This window comes from Myxocyprinus asiaticus, chromosome 16 (assembly GCF_019703515.2).
Source record: "Myxocyprinus asiaticus isolate MX2 ecotype Aquarium Trade chromosome 16, UBuf_Myxa_2, whole genome shotgun sequence".
NCBI classification, from domain to species: domain Eukaryota; kingdom Metazoa; phylum Chordata; class Actinopteri; order Cypriniformes; family Catostomidae; genus Myxocyprinus; species Myxocyprinus asiaticus.
This window is the reverse complement of record NC_059359.1, coordinates 47,974,143-47,993,624: the sequence shown is the minus strand read 5'-3', so window position 1 is coordinate 47,993,624 and position 19,482 is coordinate 47,974,143. Positions and strand designations below refer to the sequence as shown.

Sequence of the window (19,482 nt, the reverse complement as noted above, 5' to 3'; positions counted from 1 at the left end):
CTCAGTTTTCATAAAAAATGTATTTAAGTGAAAAATTCCTGGATAAGCTATTGCATCCAATGTGATTCTGAAGTGTGCATTCCCTGGACATTTTACTAGCCCATAATATCACAAAAGCTGAACAGCCATCAAAATTAAAACAATGAATAACAATAAGATGTCAGAGAATTGCGAGTCAGGTGTCTCTTTTTAACTGTAAGTGCTATATGTACCAAGAAACATGTTCCTTGTGGTTAAATTGAACTTGTTTAACGGAACCAGAGTAAATAATTTTTACAGCTGTTGTTACTACGTCATACTTTTGAGTCACGGGACAATGCCCATATTCCCATATGAAGTATGTCCAAGAATGTATTACTACTCAACTGCATACCTAAATACTTTATTTAACAGCCAAGAGGTAGGTTCTACTCTGACTGAACACAAATTCAGACACGGCTCCTCTCTCTCTGCACACGCACACTGTGTGTGTGTGTGTGTGTGTGTACGAGAGAGAGAAAGCTGAAATGGTCAAAACATGTCATCGTTTTGTGAATAAACTGTTTCCATGACCTTAATGCGTTATTTGACTTATGCAAAACTCCACCTCTGTCTAGCGCATACACTTTTAAGTGAATTTTGAGAGTTTATGTTAGGGATGTCCCGATACCATTTTTTTTGGAAACTGAGTACAGCGTGTTTATTGTGTTTTAGCGACTGTTACTCAAAATACATCATCAAAAAGTCATTTTTAGCTGTTACAAAACTAACAAATATTACGTTTTATATTTATTTATTTTTTTGTTTTATTTTTTCTGAATACCATATTTTACAGTTTAACCCTCAATGACCTGTTGCCAACAACACGGCCGTTAATCCCAGGCAAAACCTGTGTTGTAGCTTCAAAGAACGAGAAGGCAGCAAATCCAAAAACCTTGCTGCTTCCCCTCTCCATCATCACCTTGCAACTTATGACAAGTCCAAAAAATGAAAACAGTCTGAGAAGCTGCTCAGTGTCCAAGCTGTATGGCAGATTGGACACATAGGCTAAACGTCAAGTCGTCATTTTTATTTGTATAGAGCTTTTCACAACAAACATTGTTTCAAAGCAGCTTTACAGAAAATGAAACTGTTATATCTATAAAGTCTTAGAGTCATCATTGTGTAATTGTAAATTGTGCATAAAAACAAATAATTCAACAGTTAAATAATAATTGTATTTAGAACCCCACTGAGCAAGCCGAAGGCAACTGTGGCAGGGAACACAAAACTCCATAAGATGTTGGTTAATGGAGAAAAATAACTTTGGGAGAAACCAGGCTCACTGTGGGGGCCAGTTCCCCTCTGACTTAACAGTATAAATATAATGCCAATATTAGTTATTTATGTGCAGTGCAGGTCATGGTTTAAAATGAGTTTACTAAAGTAAGTGTTAAGGGTCAGTGTTTAAACTAAGATTTTGTATGAACTGTAAGATTTATGACTGATGTCTTTGAAGTTCATCCTGAATTAACTGCAGAAGTTCACATAGATGCATTGTCCTTTGTTAGTTGGCTGATGAAGGGTTTTTTGGCAATTAATTGATAGTCTATGTATTCCATTTCAAGAGTGTAGTCCATCAATAAACAAAGGTGATGCAGGCAGAGATCAATGAGGTGCATCGCAGTTCAACCGGCAGCTGATTTCAATGAGGTCCATCCTAAGTCCAAGGTTCAGACAGTGGCATATGAAGTATCTACTGTCTTACAGTTGGAGTTGGCATTAGTTCATCCTTTGAAGTCCATCATAAAAGACTGAAGTGATGTCTTGCTAGCACGGGCTGTAGTTTATCATCATCACTCAGCGACACGTAGCAGTGGAGTCCGACACCAAGCAGGAATGGCGCTGGATCTGGCCAGTTCTGGTAACCTTGGGATATGAATCCTGAGGTTGAGACAGGGAAACAAATAGAATAATATTAGCGTAGATGCCATTCAATTTATTGCAGAGTTATAGATTATGAGAAATGTTTCTGAGAAATGTTTCTGGTTCCGGCATACCTAACTAAAGCAGCCTAATTGTGAGTTGAAGGATAAATTAGGTGTATGCCTGGCTAAATAGATGAGTCTTTAGTCTAGACTTAAACTGAGTGAGTGTGTCTGCATCCCAAACAGTGTTAGGGAGACTATTCCATAGTTTTGGAGCCAAATAAGAAAAAGATCTCCCTCCTTTTGTGGATTTTGATATTCTAGGAACTATTAACAGGCCAGTATTTTGTGGTTGTAAAGAACACGATGGAATATAGCATGGTAGAAGGTCACTTAAGTACTGTAGAGCTAGACCATTCAAGCTTTGTATGTAGTTAACAGAATATTAAAATTAATACTAAATTTAACAGGTAGCCAATGTAACGAGGATAAAATTGGGCTAATATGACCATATTTCTTGGTTCTAGTCAGCAATCTGGCCACTGCATTTTGAACTAATTGAATTTTATTTATTGAACTTGCAGTACATCCTTCCAGTAATGCATTACAATAATCTAGTCTTGAGGTCATGAACGCATGAATTAGTTTTTCGACATCAGCAACAGAGAGCATGTGTCGTAACTTAGCAATTTTTCTGAGGTGGAAGAATTCTGTTCTACAAACATTGTAAATTTGATTTTCAAAGGACAGATTGGTATCAAATATAATACCTAAGTTCTTCGCTGTAGAAGACGATGTAAGAGTACATCCATCGAGAGTGAAATTATATTTTAGCGGCTTATTTTTAGAGGTTTTTGGTCCAATAATTAGTACCTCTGTTTTGTCGGAATTGAGTAGAAGGAAATTTCTGTCCATTCAGTCTCTGATTTCATTGATACACTCTGCTAATTTGGAGAATTGTGAAAATTTCATCGGGTTTCAAAGAAATATAAAGTTGGGTATCGTCAACATAACAGTGGAAACTTATTCCACGATTCCTGATAATATCTCCTAGGGGAAGCATATATAAGGAGAAAGGCCTTAAACTGATCCCTGTGGCACTCCATACTTAACTTTTGTTTGATTTGACAATTCCTCGTTTACACAGACAAAGTGGTAGCAGTCTGATAAATAGGATCTGAACCATGCTAATGCAAGTCCACTAATGCCAACATAATTCTCCAGCCTATTCAAGAGAATGTCATGATCTATGGTGTCAAAAACAGCACTAAGATCTAAAAGTACTAGAAGAGAAATGCAGCCACGATCAGATGATAAGAGCAAGTCATTTGTAACTCTGATAAGTGCAGTCTCTGTACTGTGATGGGGCCTAAATCCTGACAAAATTGTTCATATATACCATTTCTCTGTAGAAATGAACATAGTTGGGAGGACACTACCTTTTCTAGTATTTACATCATAAATGGGAGATTTGAAATCGGTCTATAATTAGTCAGTTCACCAGGATCAAGTTGTGGCTTCTTAATAAGCGGTTTGATAACTGCCATTTCAAAGTTTCTTGGGACATGTCCTAAGGATAGTGAGGAGTTACTAATATTAAGAAGAGGTTCTGAGAATACCTCTTTTAAGAGCTTAGTTGGTATTGGATCTAACATACATGTTGTGGCTTTTGATTTTTTGATAAGTTTTGTTAGCTCTTCGTGACCTATGACAGCGAAGGATTGAAGTTGTTCATAAGGAAAATTATGAGACACTGTTTTCTAAAGGTGCTGTGACAGTTGATTGCATAATTCCAGTTGCAATTCTATTTTATCAGTAAAGAAATTCATGAAGGCATTACTTTTGTGCTGCGGTGGAATATCTGGTTCAGTCGAGGCTTTATTCCTAACCAATTTAGCCACAGTACTGAATAAACACCTAGGATTGTTGTGGTTATTTTCTATATATTTTAGTGCCTGTCTGTAGCTACAGACACTATCCTTCCATGTCCCACGAAATACCTCTAATTTTGTATTCTTCCACTTGCGCTCCATTTTCCAAACTGCTCTCTTGAGAGCATGAGTGTGATCATTGTACCATGGTGTGGGGCTTTTTTCTTTAATTTTCTTTCATCGAAGGGGGCGACAGTATAAAGAGTGCTAGAGAAGACTGTATTTATATTTTCTTTTATTACATCAAGTTCTTCTAGACTTTTTGGCTTACTGAGTATGTGAGAAAATTCTGGAAGATTATTAGTGAAGCTGTCTTTAGTGGTCGAAAGAATAGTTCTACCAGAACTTGCGTGGTGTAGACTGAGTGACATTCACTGATCGCAGCAAACAAGAGATGAGGTAATGATCTGAGATGTCATCGCTCTGCGGTAGAATTTCTATAGTATCAACATCAACTCCATATTACAGAATTAAATCTAGCGTATGATTATAGCAATGAGTTGGTCCTGTCACATTTTTTCTGACTGCAAGAGAGCTGTAGCTCTGTAGCAAGGGCAAAAGTTTTTTATAAAAAATATTTATTTTTGTATAAAAAGATATTTTATTTATATCTGACAGTGTCACATTAAGCAGTATTACTTCAAAAGACTTAAACTTATATCCTGTCCTCTGAGTATCAACAAAAACTTCACTGTAAATTGTAGCAACACATCCTCCTCGACCCTTCAGACGAGGCTTATGTTTATAACAATAATCTGGGGGAGTAGGTTCATTTAATCTAATACTGTATATTCATCCGGTTTAAGTCAGGTTTCAGTCAAACAGAGCACATCCAAAATATGATCTGTAATAATTTCATTTACAATTAGTGCTTTGTTTGAAAGAGATCTTATGTTTAGTAGCCCTAGCTTTATATGATATTTATTTTAATTTTTTTAGTTTTTTTCAAGTTTGACCTTAATCAAATTTTGATTCAATTATTTAGTGAGGGGTTTGTGTTTGGTAGTTCAGGGAACAGACACAGTCTCTATATGATATCTAGGTGATACAGTCTCTATGTGTTGTAGTTTATGTTACCTGTGTGACGTCTCAAGGCAGCTAGCAGACGTTTGGATTAACCAGTTTGTCTGCTTCCTGACCTGGGCCCCATTTAGTTAAACACTATCACTGTTAAGACTATGAGCCAAATTACTAGAGAGGAGAGCGACACCTTCCCTGGAAGGATGGAATTCGTCTCTCTTTAGCAGGTCAGGTCTACCCCAAAAACTCTATCAATTGTCTATAAATCCTATGCTATTCTCCGGACACCACTCAGACATCCAGCCATTCAGTGACACTAATCTACTATAAACCTCATCACCATAACAAGCAGGAGGGGGCCAGAGCATATTACAGTGTCTGACATCATTTTGCAAGTTCACACACCTCTTTAACATTATCTTTAGTGATCTCCGACTGGCGAAGCCAGACATCGTTAATGCTGACATGAATAACAATTTTAGAAAATCTTTGTTTAGCATTAGCCAGCACTTGTAAATTTGATCTGATGTTTGATCTGATGTCAGATGCCCAAGCCCATGAAATGCAATTATTAATAGTGGCTGGAGTCTCTATTTCCATGTTCCTTACAGTAGAATCACCTATTACTAAGGCTCTTTCAACATGATTCCCAGTGGATGCATCACTGATTGTGGAGAATTGATTGGAAACCCTAAAAGAAACAGGAGAGTGGTGTCACTCTGCTGAGCGAGTATGCCGCCGAGACGTCACCCAAACGCCCTGCTGCGGGGGCTCTACAGCCGGAACCAAATTGTGTATGTGTTGCTCGCTGTACTCCCCGCATCCAAAACAGTATCGACCTGCTTCTCTCTCACTGACCTCCACTAGCGTTCGGATGCGTGTCTCTAACTCATTAACCTTCTCCGTCAGCCTGACTAATTCCTTACATTTATCACATGTGAATCCCTCACTGCTGACGGAAAAACTATAGTAAACATGTGGCATACAATGCAGGAAGAAATAACATGAGCAGATGTCATGACTTACCGCAATTGTTTGTTGTTGTTATGGTTGTTCTTGAGCGGCGAGGGTTTGAGATCGATGTGGTTTGATTTAGTTCCTGATCAGTAGATGATTGAGATTGATGCAATAATCCATGTAAAACACAGAGGAGAAAAGGAATCCACGCAGTCGAGACGCGAGATGTAGATAAGCGGAAAAAAGAAAAGAAAAAGAGAGAATACAGTAGAAAAGCGGAAAAAACCAAAGCACGCGGTAAAATGGCAAAGAATAAAACAATGAACATACAAGAATAAGCAATGCTAAGCAGGCTAGCAAGCTTCAAACACAGACTTGTGCAGCGTCCCGGCAGCAACCGGAACAGGAATCATTTGTCTCGGTTTCAGTGCTTCAGTAAACGCAGGAAAACAGCTCTTGTGGTCTTTCTTACCAACCTTTCTTTTAGCCTGACAATCCTCATAGCTCTTGAAATGGCATATGGACACTAGCTCATCATTCAGCATCATGCCATCCAGTTTTTTGATGGCCCTCTTGGCAGCCTCAAAGGTAGTATAGTGGACAAATCCATAGCACTTAGACCCATTCTTGTCGCCAATGACTGCAGGACAGGAGGTCCCTGAAGACATAGAATAAGTCATAAAGGGCTATGCTGTCAATGTCATCTGCCAGACCCCTTATATAGATGATGCCGATTCCACTTCTCCACAAAGTGGAATCGGGCTGGGCCCACAGCAGTCTCATGGGCTGAAACATCATCATAGCCAGTGCATGCTCAACATTGGCATGGTGTACGAAGTTGACATATCCGTACCCCGGAGAGCATTTGGTCACTCTGTCTCTGCAAAGCCGCACAGAGCAGATGGGACCAAAAAGATGAAGCATGTCTTCGGTCACCTCTGGCCGGAGGTCTCCCACAAAGAAAGATCGGGTCTGGTCTGTTGGTTGACAAGAACTACCTCCAGAATGCTGTTGACAGGACGAGGCCATTGTACTGTAGCTGTCCATGTACAAAGATGTGCATCATCACCAAAACACGATTAGGGTGCTACACATGATGCTATACAGTAAAACCATAAATCCCTTCAGCTCATGGAAAATAAGTTTCCAGTACTGTGTAGTGGGTATTATTGTGCTCATTATTATGTTCAGTACAAACCGTAATTGCTATTAACAAGATATGCAAAATATATTTAGCATTTTTTTTAAAGACCCTTTTACCACCTGATTAAATAAAATTAAAACTCTATGTCCATTCTGAAACAAACAAACACAATCTCAAAATAAATCATGTATCACTGATTTTTTATATATTTATTTAATAATAAACATGCATATTGTAGTTATATTACATCATTTTAAACTTGGTTTAAGAATAACAACAATATCTACCTTAATTACTCTAAATTATTAAAAATGAATGTAAAATGCCATGCAGGGACATCCATGAACACTTGATGGTTTAAAGAAGTTTTAGATTGTATGTTATATTTTTGTCATATAACACTAAATTGTTATAAAAAAATAATGCACACCCGAGATGTCCACTGCACATCGTGGCCGCATTACATCGGGGTCAGCTTTATTTTTCAATAATTAAACGATTTGTTTTCATTTATTTCCTAAATAATCCATCTCGTTCACTACAGTCACAAAATTCCGGCCTGTTGATACTACCTAGAATATCAAAATCCACAAAAGTAGGCAGACCCTTTTCCCATTTGGCCCCAAAATTCTGGAATAGCTTTCTTAGTTTTGTTCGAGACTCAGACACACTTTCTCATTTTAAGTGTAGACTAAAGAGCCAGGCATACATCTCATAATACATGCTGCATTAGTCAGGTCTGCTGGAACCTAAAACGCTTCTTATATTCTATAACTCTGCTTTAAAATTAAGTGAGTAGCATCTACGCTAATATTATTCCTTTTGTTTCCCTGTCTATCCTGAGGTTACCAGTGCCTGCCAGATCAAGCTTCGGTCCAGCCTGATGTTCGACTACCACCTAGGCCTATTGCGATTATTAAATAATCGTCTGATTGCGGTTATTTGATCTAACTGTAGTGATTTGAGATAACCGTGATTATTGTGCATTCAATCACAATTTACTGTCCAAAAAAGGGAATTAACGGCATGTTTGAGCGTCTCATTTAGTTTAATTCCGACCGTCTCACTGAGCTGCACCATTTCTGAACCGGACTTGAAGACGTGATGCACACGCCACCTGCGGAGGTTCGCACCAAACTCCCACAAAAATATAGAATCTCAAAGGTCTTCCTTCATGTGAAATAAGGGCTCGTGGGTTTAATCGGAGAGCCTTAAAGTAATGTGTGAAAGTGAAGAATTTTGTATAGAAATATTTTACTACTGCATACTTAATATAATATAATATAATATACTATAATATCAGATCAGGTTGGCTGGGTTTCAACAACAACAGACTAAAGACTAGACAAGACTAAAGTTGACTAAAAAGATAACAGATATTTTAAGAATTTGAAATATTTTTATATTTGAAATATAATTTTTAATGTCATTCATAAGTTTTTAAAGCCTTAAAGAAAACATATAAAAGTTAAATATGAATAAATGACTTCTTAAGGTTTATGAAGCAACAAAAGCATGACAATTTGTATGACAATTAATCATCATAATCGTGAAAGCCCTAAAACGGACAATTAATAGTCATAATTGCCACAAACATTGAGAGCCCTGAAACAGACAATTAATCGTCATAATTGCAGTTATTTGTTTGACAATTAATCGTTAGCCAGATTTCATAATCTTGAAAGCCCTACTCCCACCACTAGATGTTGCTAAGCGATGACTACTAACTGCAGGCTGTGCCAGCCAGACAGCGAGGGGTGCTTCGATGATTACTGTCTGCTTCACTTCAGATGATTATGATGGACTTTACAGTGGATGAACTGCTGCCAACTCCAGCCAAACAACAAGGGATTCTTCACTGGCCACTGCCTGCCCCTCGGACTTCGGATGGACTTCACTGAAATAAACTGCTTCCAGCTAGACTCCAATGCACACCTCACTGACAACTGCCTGCATCATCTCGATCTTAGGATGGATTCCACAGAGATCAAACTGCTATCAACCCCAATCCAACGAACAGCAAGTAACACTTTCATTGACCACTGCTTGCTTCACTTCTCTTAAAATTAAATACATAGACAATAAATTACTGCCAATTAAAGTCTTTACCAGCCAAACAGCGATGCCTGCTGCATCTACCAACACTTCCACAGTCCATTCAGGATGGACATTTAAAGACAATTAATAATTATTATAATTACAGTTTAATCAATATCCTTCAGATATAAACATTGCCCACCAAATATCTACTCAGTTTACTCAATTAATACATGACTTAATAGGGTCTGCTCAGTGGGGACTATAATACATTGCATTACAACATGATTTTCTGTAAAGCTGCTTTGAAACGATGTGCATGGTAAAAAACATTGGTAACCTATGTTGTTGCCTTAAAATGTAACGTCATAGAAAATGGATGAAAACCTGTGACACATTTATTAACATTACAAACCTGTACTTAAAGTTCAGTATGATTTAATGGTCATCAGGCTTTATTATATTATATATGCTGTGAATGAGCATGACGAACTGACAAGTGTTTTTGCTGAGGACTTAGGTTACTTGTACTAGTAAATTGGCACAGCACTCGGAGTAGCACAATTCTTTTGACATCAACGTGACAAGAAAAGTAACAACACAAGTGAGTCAAGACAGTAATGAATATAAACAATAGCTGACTGTAGAAAAATGACATAATCCCTCCTTTTCATCTCACTAATAATCTATTTTTTCTGCATTGTGACATAAATCACGAATTAGGGCATTTTATGGTTTTGAAGTATGAATGAGTATATTTATTTAGCATTTATAACCTTTATAAATTTGGCAAAAATAGAATGAAATTAGCTAATTATGCATGTTGCTATAACTGCATATAAAGGATTTATAATGCATTTGTAATTGACTCATTAGTCATTAATGAACCCTTTTATAAACCCTTAACAAAGGGAACACTAATTTAAAGTGTTACCCAAACTTTTCACAAGCCTAAACCCCAACTGTAATTGTTTCAGATGGTAGGATATGTATTTTGAGCAGTGGCACATTTGTTCACGTGTCATTTAGGACTGAGGTTAGAAGTATGACAAAGTGAAAAATCACCTTCCTTATAGGACATGTCTGAACGGGCTCCATACCACGTCAGCAGGATAGTTGCGGTTTTAGGGTGATGATGTTGTTTTACTAAAATAATACACCTAATTCCCCTTCAGACGCACCCTTGAACTGCTCATGACATGCTTACAGAGAGGCCCTGAACAATTTGAGCTGAACAATTTTCTTTAACAATTCAAGTGGCAAACCACAATACTGACACTTCAGTGTGTCCTTTGTCTACAGTCAAACTGTGCATTTTGTTATATGTAGGATTTGTGGTTCTTGTCTACCTGTTTCATATACTGAATGCACTATAAGTCACTTTAGATAAATGCAGGAATGTAAATGTTGTTCACTCCAAAATTAATAAAACTTTATATTAATGTTCCTTTTTTAAGGTTTTCATAAAGGGGTTCATTTATGACAAATAAGCCATTTTCAAATGCATTATTAATCACTGATATGCAGTTATAACATCATGAATAAAAATGGAGACTATGCAATACTTGCCAATTAGTAAGCCATTTTATCACGTTTTAAAATCTTAATAAGACTTATTCAACATTAATAACCTATAAATTATGAAAATGTACCTTAATGTGTAATGCACACATATGAAGTATTTATTCAGGAGTTGCCAATATTAGAAACCTATGCACATAAAGTTCAGTATGGTTTAATGGTCATCAGGCTTTTTATTATGCTACATTTTTTGACTATTTGTCTTTATTATATGCTATAATAGTCTATTTGTGCTGCACTGTGACATGCATCATGAATTAGGGCATTTTAATGTGTCATATTAATATAAGTATGAATAAGTGTGTTAATTAAGCATTTAAAACATAAAAATTCTTACTATTTGGCAAGTATTGCATGGAAGTCACCCTTTATATTCATATTATTATAAATGCTGTATAACTTTTAAGTAACTCTCTAAAGTAACTTTTTCAGCTGTGTAAAGTTATGTTCAACAAGTGTGATGTTCAGACTGAAAAGAAGTAACTAAGGTGCAACCTACATGGAATGAATCAAGAGTGTATTTGCTGAATGAAGAGTAAAGAAGGCAGTTGGATATAGAGAGAGTCTGAAAACATGGTTGAGTTTCCTACTTAGTTAATGCATCTAGCAGGAGTGCTGTGACATCAACCTCTTACTGTAAAAATTAACGAATCATTACATGTTTACTGCAAATATGAATTCTACCTATTCATTTCTCATACACCTTTTCATCTCATAAATCACCTGATCTCCCTTGTCAGCTCAAAAACAAGATTAAATCTGGTTTCTGGAATTAATTAGAGGCTCAGTACTATAAGAAAGTGTAAATGAAGATGTGAATAGAATCATATGGTAAAAACACATAATGCAGTCTCCACCCATAGCCTACAGCCCTACACTGTATGTGCACTATGAGTGAAAATATCCAGTATTACCCTAATATAGGTTTTTACCTTGTCTAACTTAATGTAGTCAGGTTGATTCAGTCACATTAATTCATTTTGTGATTGTGGTTATGACGCGTTACCTTCCAGCCGGCAGAGCTGTTGCTGTCTCCTTTATCTTTGAAATAGGGCACATATCGGACCATCCAGTCGTAGATCTGTGACAGGGTGAGTCTTTTGTCGGGTGTGCTCTCGATGGCGCGGGTGATGAGCTCCGCGTAAGACTGGTTTCCCCACGCGTTCCGCCGGGACGAGCTCTTGGTTTTACGCAGCGCAGCTCCGGTGAAGCCGTGAAATCCTTCTGCATCCAACATGCACGATGATGATGGAACATGATCCGACTCCACTTTACAGATGCTCAGATCGAGCGACAGATCCGCGCTCAGCTCACACGAGGAGTCTGGCCAGCTGCACGAGCTAGGTCTGCTCTCCATATCCACCTGATGAGCCTCCGCTTCATCCTCCTCCATCATCATCATCATCATCTTAAACTGATGGCCGGTGAATGTCGTCAGGTGATGTCGCGTTGTCAGGAGGAGGAGAGCGGATGCAGCAGTCGAGCGCGCATCATGTTGAAGTGTGATTGCAGTAATAATGGACGCGTGTGTTCAGACAGCGGCTCATCTTCATTCCCAGTCTGAATTTAAATCAGTATGACCGTAAAGCGCATGATAGCAGCATAAAGCAGAGCTGAAGCAGCAACAGATAACAGACCTCACTGCACCAGGGGCGCCAGAAAACTTCATATTGCACGAGACAAGTCCTGATACATGTTTGAATAAGTCACCCCCATCCCCTTCCCAAATGCAATCCGTCCAAAGGACAACACTATTCTATTCTATTCTATACACATTTTCTGATCCTATTCTATTCTACTATTTTCCATTCTATAGAAATTTTCTAAAGAATTTATCTGATTCTATCTTGACAAAATCGATGTTCTCAGCAAAGTGTGTCTAAAGGTCAACATTATCTATTCTATCCTATTCTATAAACCTTTTCTCATTCTATTCTATTCTGTTCTGTAGAATTGATCTGATTCTGTCATGATACATGTTTCAATGTCCCAAACAAATCTTATTATAAAACCAAGCCTATAGTTCACAGACATCTCACAACAAAGTTTAAAAGGATAGTTCACCCAAAAGTGAAAATTCTAAGATGTGTATGACCTTCTTTTTCTGCAGAACACAAATGAAGATTTTTAGAAGAATATTTTAGCTCTGTAGGTCCATTCAATGCAAGTGAATGGTGATCAGGCCTTTGAAGTTCAAAAAAGGAGATAAAGTCAGCATAAAAGTAATCCATAAACCTGAGGGTGAGTAAATGATGAGAGAACTTTAATTTTGGGTGAACTATTCCTTTAATTTTATTATACTGGTCAGCATTTTATTTGGTACCAGAAGGCCGTTTTTGGATGGTGGCGCAATCTACTGTGTTAAAAATCAGAGGTAACTGTGAAAGCTGTTGGTTCAAATCCCACCAAGGGTTGATTCATGAACTATCACCAATGAATCCTCAAAGACACTGAACCTTTTTTTTTATTTATTTATTTTTATTATTATTAGTTTTCCTATTTAAAATTCCAAACATAATGGTGTTCACCCAAGAACACTGGACAGCTTTGTCTAACATTAAACATCAGACATGCATACAGGCACGACACAATGAGACATTCCAAGAGTGACATAATTCACCACAATCCAAATCCACAAAATATCCACAGGATACAAACATGAAGACTTTGCTTTGTCTACACCCAACACACCCACTGTTTCAGCACATTCACATTCACGTTACACAATACACCCACAGAGAACCAGATAATGTGACCTCACACTCATTATATAATACATGCTAAACATAAGAGTATACCAGTGTGCTAGCATGTCATATGCAACCTAGTGTTCCACATATAGACTCAGGACTCAGCCCTACACCTCTAATACCTTTATAACATACGAAAAAATTATGTTAAATTTACCATTAAAAATACGGAACACATTTCAGGCTTTAAGGGATGTAATTTTGATGCCTGTATGCTTTACGTTTCGGTACCGTTTATATTATTAAATGATATAAACTTGATATACTAACCTTAAGTCTGATTTTCACCTAACATGTATTGTTAAACACTGTAGTAATAACAAAAGGCCGCATGATGTCTCAAAGTTCATCAAAAGTGGCCCTTCCAGGAGCTAAAATTAATACACATGCAAAATCATTGAAGACAAAAAGTCAATGGAAAGTTCACACCATGATAGTAAAATGTGTGTGTGTGTGCAGGTATATCAGCATTATAAGGACATCCCAAGTGTCACCATAATTCAAACAACTTAACTAAACAATGTTTTAATAACATTTTAAAAATGCAGAAAGGATTGTGTGAGGGTTAGGGGAGAGAAAATATCAGTAGATGAGTAAAACAACCATTAGAAGTCAAAAGAAAGCGAGAGCACTACCTATACAATACATTATTCCTCAGAAATTAGTGTGCATGTGATGATATTGTTTATCGTTTCTATGGCTGAAATGGTTTGCGTCAGTTAGCTCTTTAGCTGGCAGTTGCAGGTGTGCGTGTGGAGGTCATGCAGAGCTCACGTTCTAATCAGTATTACTGATACTGAAGTGTATGTGAGCATGTCGTTTGTAAATTGCCAACCACAACATAAGCTCATAATATTAATTAATACTAATTATCTGGATATTAATCTGGGTACACAGATCTTATACATGCACAAAAGTCTGACGAATAGTTTGACACATTGACACATGCCTCCACATTTTTAAATATGAAATATACACTGATATTTCAAATTTGTGTTTGGGTATCTGCATCATTAATTACATTTTTATGAATGAGTGCACACTAAAACTTTTAATTAAGCTGCTTGTTAAACAGGCTGACTTTTTTTTTTTTTTGTCATTAATGCAAATCAATATTCTAAAAATGATTTAAAAGCCTCCTTTCTGGTTTCCTTATCTGCTGAAATCTTTTACATAAAGTTTTCCTTTAAGCCTTATTTTATATGATAAAAATGTCCCTTCATGTGAAAACATATTCAAATTTAACATTTACTGTATATACATTAAATGTATACATAAAGTAGAATGTTTTTTATTATTTTTTTAAGGAATTTTTATCATGTTGGCACATGATATGGGTGAATGCCATTGATGAACTGTACTCTAAAGTAAGCTGTCAAAGGTGACATTAGTGCTTTACAAGAAAAATAAGCTCAATGCAGGAACAACTTTCTTATTTTGAGTTTAGGAGAAAGTACATGGCTCAAACATAAAGCATATGCACATTGTCTTCTGAATAATACAGACAAGTGAATATGTGGCTAACTGCCTGGACAAGAGCATTGAGAAGGTGCTCGATATTTAGCTAATGAAAGGACTACACATGAAGATTCCATATTTAGAAATCAAACATGATGTGGTGTTATTAATACATATGACAACAGTACAAAACAGGATTTTACCACAAGTAAGGGGCATTCTTAAGCACAACTCGCTACATGAGTTGGAATTTGGAAAGAAATGGAGTAAAAGAGCCATCTAGTGGTGAAACAGAAGACAGGTTCTCACCCAATCAGTTTTGGGTGAAAACGGACCAAAATGTAACACAATTTTCACTATAAATCTAGACATCTGCAGTATCCTTGGCAAACGAGGCAAAGGAGGCAACAAAGGCTATCCTGCCTGGTCCAAACCAACAGAAGGTCTACTGTGGCACAAGTCACAGAAAATTTTAATGATGGTTACAGAAAGAATATGTCACAACACAGTGCACCGCATCCTGCTGCGTATGGGGCTGTGTAGCCGTAGACCGGTCAGGGTGCTCAGATGACCCCTATCCACCGTCAAAGTGCCTACAATGGGCATGCGAGCATCAGAACGTTTCTTTTACATTACGTGGACGGCCGTGTACATGTGCACTGTTCACCTCAGGAAGTGATGGCACCAGGATGCACTTTGGGAAGACGACAAGCCATTGGAGGGAGTGTGATGCTCTGGGCAATTTTCTGCAGGGAAACCCTTGGTCCGCCAATTCATGTGGACATCAATTTGACACGTGCCACCTACCTAAACATAGTTGCAGACCAGGTACACCCCTTCATGGCAATGGTATGGCAGTGGCCTCTTTCAGCAGGATAATGCACCCTGCCACACTGGACACATTGTTTAGGAATGGTTTGAGGAACATGATGAAGGGTTCAAGGTGCTGCCCTGGCCTCTAAATTCCCCAGATCTCAATCCGATTGTGCATCTGTGGGATGTGCTGGACCAACAACTCTGACTCAGCATATTAAGCATGTTTTGGCTCATCAGTGTAAGTTACATTTTGGTCTGTTCTCACCCAAAACCGACTGGATCGCTACAGAAGACATGGATTAAACCACTGGATTGTGGATTACTTTTATGCTGCCTTTAGGTGCTTTAAAGTTTTGGTCACCATTAACTTGCATTGTGGGGGGGGGGGGGGCGTATTCGTAAAGCTGTTTGAAAACAATGTTTATTTTTGTCATTATGTTCGGTGGCGCAGAAATTACACAATTCAGCTTCAAAATATTGAAAATATTAATTTCGAGAAAATAAGCATTTTATCCATCACAAGTAGGCCTATAACAATTAAACTAAAAATATTACAAACAACATTTGAGGTCTAACTTCACACTAAAACAACCCCCCTTAAATCAAAAATCTCTAATGTAATCAAGTCTCTGAATCTACATGAGTCTCTTGGGGTCAATCTTCTCCAGGTGCACCAGAGGTTTTAGCTGCTCTGCGAAGCTCCTCATGTCTTCAGAGACAGTGTCTTGTCCTGCAGGTGCCAGCACACTCAGCTCAACCAGATACGACAGAGACAGTGGCTCCGTGTTCTCCTTGTTTCCCGGCACCAGCACACGTGACAATTTGCTCACCACCACCTTCATGGCACCCTTGCAGAACACCTGGCCGTTAGCCACAAACTCGTGGTCCATGCGGAAGCCCATCTCGTTGAAGAATTTCGGCAAGCTGTGCAAGGCGGCCACGTCCACGCAGTTGCGCACCAGGGTGTGACGGCTCTTGTCACCCACCTCAGGCTAGCCCAGGTAGCGCAGGTGCCAGGGTGCGAAGCCAGGGTGGAGAAGCGAGCGGCGGGCACACAGGAGGAACGTGTTGCCCTGTTGACCCTTCAGTAGATACACCAGCTCATAATCAGCAAAGCTCTCAGGCTCCATGTTACCACCAAACCGATGTAAGAGACTCTCCAGAGGCTGGTCCAGTACACTGCCTGTAACAAATAGAAAAAATAAATCAACAAAATAAACATCAGAAATAGAGTTACAATCAGATGTCTGAGGGTTACTGACAAATAAGGATGTCTGAGATGATAAAAAGGAGAACTCTTTTAAAAAAAACAAGTTTGAAACACATGTGCCAAGTTCTTAAAAATTTAATCTTTGTATTCATGTTGGTGTTATACATTTTTGAAAAAAAGTGATGTAATGACTAATGAAACTCATTGCCATGACTCATGACAATGTCAAGTGGTTTAACTATTGAGTTAAATGCATTCAGTAATCTTTTTATGTTGTCTTGGACTTACACTGACACCTAGCAGCTTGGATGCAGCATCATTTAAAACAATAGTTTTCAGCTTCAGATGCCATTGTAAAAATGCACTATTCACAGTCAGCCAAGATTACTTTAATCAATGAGTGAAAGTGTCAAATAACAAGACGGTTACTGAGATTAAGCGAGTAGTATTCAGCTGGTCATGTGATTCTAACATGGCAGCCCCCATGTGTGGACCCTCTCCATGTAGAATAAAACAGCTTTTAAAGGTTACTGATATGACTTGAGTCTTCATTTCATGTGAGTGCACATGACTTTATACATGTTTCAAAATAACAATTCATTTCTTTAGAAGTAAAACAATTACTGAGTGCACCTTTAAATCTACTAAAATATTTTGAACCTACAGTAGATTTGAGTGTCCAAAAAGTATTCAAGCACATTTTCAAGGTATTTTTTTTACACAAATATCAAGTGTTTTATTTTTGCCTTGTCATAAAATTTTTTTCAATATATCTAGTATTAAAAAAAAAATATTAATTCATTTTTGTTATTAAAAAATATATAATAAATGCAATTCACTCACAAATATATCATTGAAAATACTATTGCAAATTGCCCCAAAGCAGATTAAAGTTTATGATGTTCTCCTAAATTATATAAAAACAACAGGGTTGATTAACAGAATTTAGAGTGGTATATTGGTGTGTGTATATAGATATGTGTATACATGCATGTACTCTGATCAGCCACAACATTAAAACCATCCGACTAATATCGTGTAGGTCCCCCTTGTGCTGCCAAAACAGCTCTGACCCGTCGAGGTATGGACTCCACAAGACCTCTAAAGGTGTCCTGTGTTATTTGGCACCAAGACGTTAGCAGCAGATCCTTCAGGTCCTGTAAGTTGCAAGGTGGGGCCTCCATGGATCGGACTTGTTGCTCCAGCACATCCCATAGATGCTCAATCAGATTGAGATCTGGGGAATTTGGAGGCCAAGTCAACACCTTGAACTCTTTGTCATGTTCCTCAAACAATTCCAATTTTTGCAGTGTGGCAGGGCGAATTATCCTGCTGAAAGAGGCCACTGCCATCAGGGAATACTGTTGCCATGAAGGGGTGCATGTGGTCTGTAACAATCTTTGGGTAGGTGGCACTTGTCTAAGTAACATCCACATGAATGCCAGGACCCAAGGTTTCCCAGCAGAACATTGCCCAGAACATCACTCTGCCTCCCCCGGCCTGCCTTCTTCCCATGGTGCATCCTGCTGCCACACTCAAGAGTTGACTGTTCACTTGCTGCCTAATATATCCCCCCTTGACAGGTGCCATTGTAACAAGATAATAAATGTTATTCACCTGTCAGTGGTTTTAATGTTGTGGCTGATCAGTGTATATCTTCCCTCTTTTTCAAGTCTTCACAATCCAGATCAATAGGTGGCGTAAACGCACCTTTTGTTGGTTTGCCAACCGCCATAAAACAGGGAAGTAGTAGTAGTAGTAGACCCTCATGACTAGTCATTACGGTCTAAACTTTAAAGGGACCTGCCTGTTTTTATTTTATCTGAATTATTTTACAGCTGGGCATAACTTGAAAAATTACAGTCGCTATGACTTTATTTCCATTTTCCATGACCGTGATGATACTTGATAACCTTATTCAAGGAATGTACTTATATATATATATATATATTTCGCAAAGAAATGCTACTCCAAGATAGTTCAAAGAACACCATGGTAATAATGTGGCACATGTCAAAAAAAAACAAAAAAAAATTACCATGCCGAAAAAGGGGGAAAAAAAGGTATTACCTTCAGCACATAATACATTTTTAAGAGTTAGAAGTTAGAATGCACAGAAGCTATTAGGCAGAAATATCCATAACAGATTGAGGTTTCAATGGTAAATTGATAGGAGTTTACCTTGCAGCAGATACTCCATCATATTGATGGTTCCACCCGTGACGGGCATCACAGTGACTGGCGGAGCCTCCATCACCGATATCTCTCTTATCAAACTATACAACTGATCAAGCTGTTGATAAAAATGAACTACAAAAGTAGCGCAGAAACGGTAAGAGTCTTACTGCAAAAGACAGTCTGTCAATATAAGAAAGATTGGATGGAATAATTGCAAAAAACATAATTTACTTGAAGTGAAAGGCAAAACTCAGATTAACGCAGCGGCTAAATTGTAACCGATGTGTAGACTGAGCATGCGCAGTTGCCATGGAAGATACCGCACATGCGCAGTGTTTCTTCTCTTGCTCAATGAATGGTTGCAGTGTGACCATAGCGTCATCTACTGGACTGCTGTGATCGCACAATCTGTTTCATATTTAGCTGTATAGACATTTAACACTTGTGTAAATATGACACAAACAAACTGAAAGGATATGAACATTTGAATAAATTAGCATACACCTGAGTTATA

The 19,482-nt window shown here is 38.0% G+C and overlaps 2 protein-coding genes across 2 annotated transcripts in view; both read right to left on the bottom strand.

The window, feature by feature from the left end:
- The window catches only part of LOC127453880 (forkhead box protein O3-like), a 43,031-nt gene extending 31,076 nt beyond the window's left edge, over window positions 1–11,955 (bottom strand). The window contains exon 1 of the mRNA XM_051720626.1: window positions 11,563–11,955. Coding sequence (XP_051576586.1) covers window positions 11,563–11,955 — 393 coding nt within the window. The remainder of the gene's footprint in view (window positions 1–11,562) is intronic.
- Window positions 11,956–13,055: 1,100 nt separating this feature from the next.
- LOC127453904 (mediator of RNA polymerase II transcription subunit 18-like) lies at window positions 13,056–19,258 on the bottom strand. Its single transcript, XM_051720669.1, has 2 exons — window positions 18,972–19,258; window positions 13,056–16,763 (listed from the first exon to the last, which is right to left on the bottom strand). The coding sequence occupies exons 1-2, from the start codon at window positions 19,042–19,044 to the stop codon at window positions 16,573–16,575; spliced, it is 264 nt and encodes an 87-aa protein (XP_051576629.1). The 5' UTR covers window positions 19,045–19,258; the 3' UTR covers window positions 13,056–16,572.
- Between the last annotated feature and the right edge of the window lie 224 nt (window positions 19,259–19,482).

Bases quoted from the DNA above. Each gene is read 5' to 3' on its own strand.
- LOC127453904 (XM_051720669.1), bottom strand. From the start codon at position 19,044: ATGGAGGCTCCGCCAGTCACTGTGATGCCCGTCACGGGTGGAACCATC. The intron at 16,764-18,971 runs GTAAACTCCTAT...TATTTGTTACAG, and splicing joins GATGGAGTATCTGCTGCAAG to GCAGTGTACTGGACCAGCCT.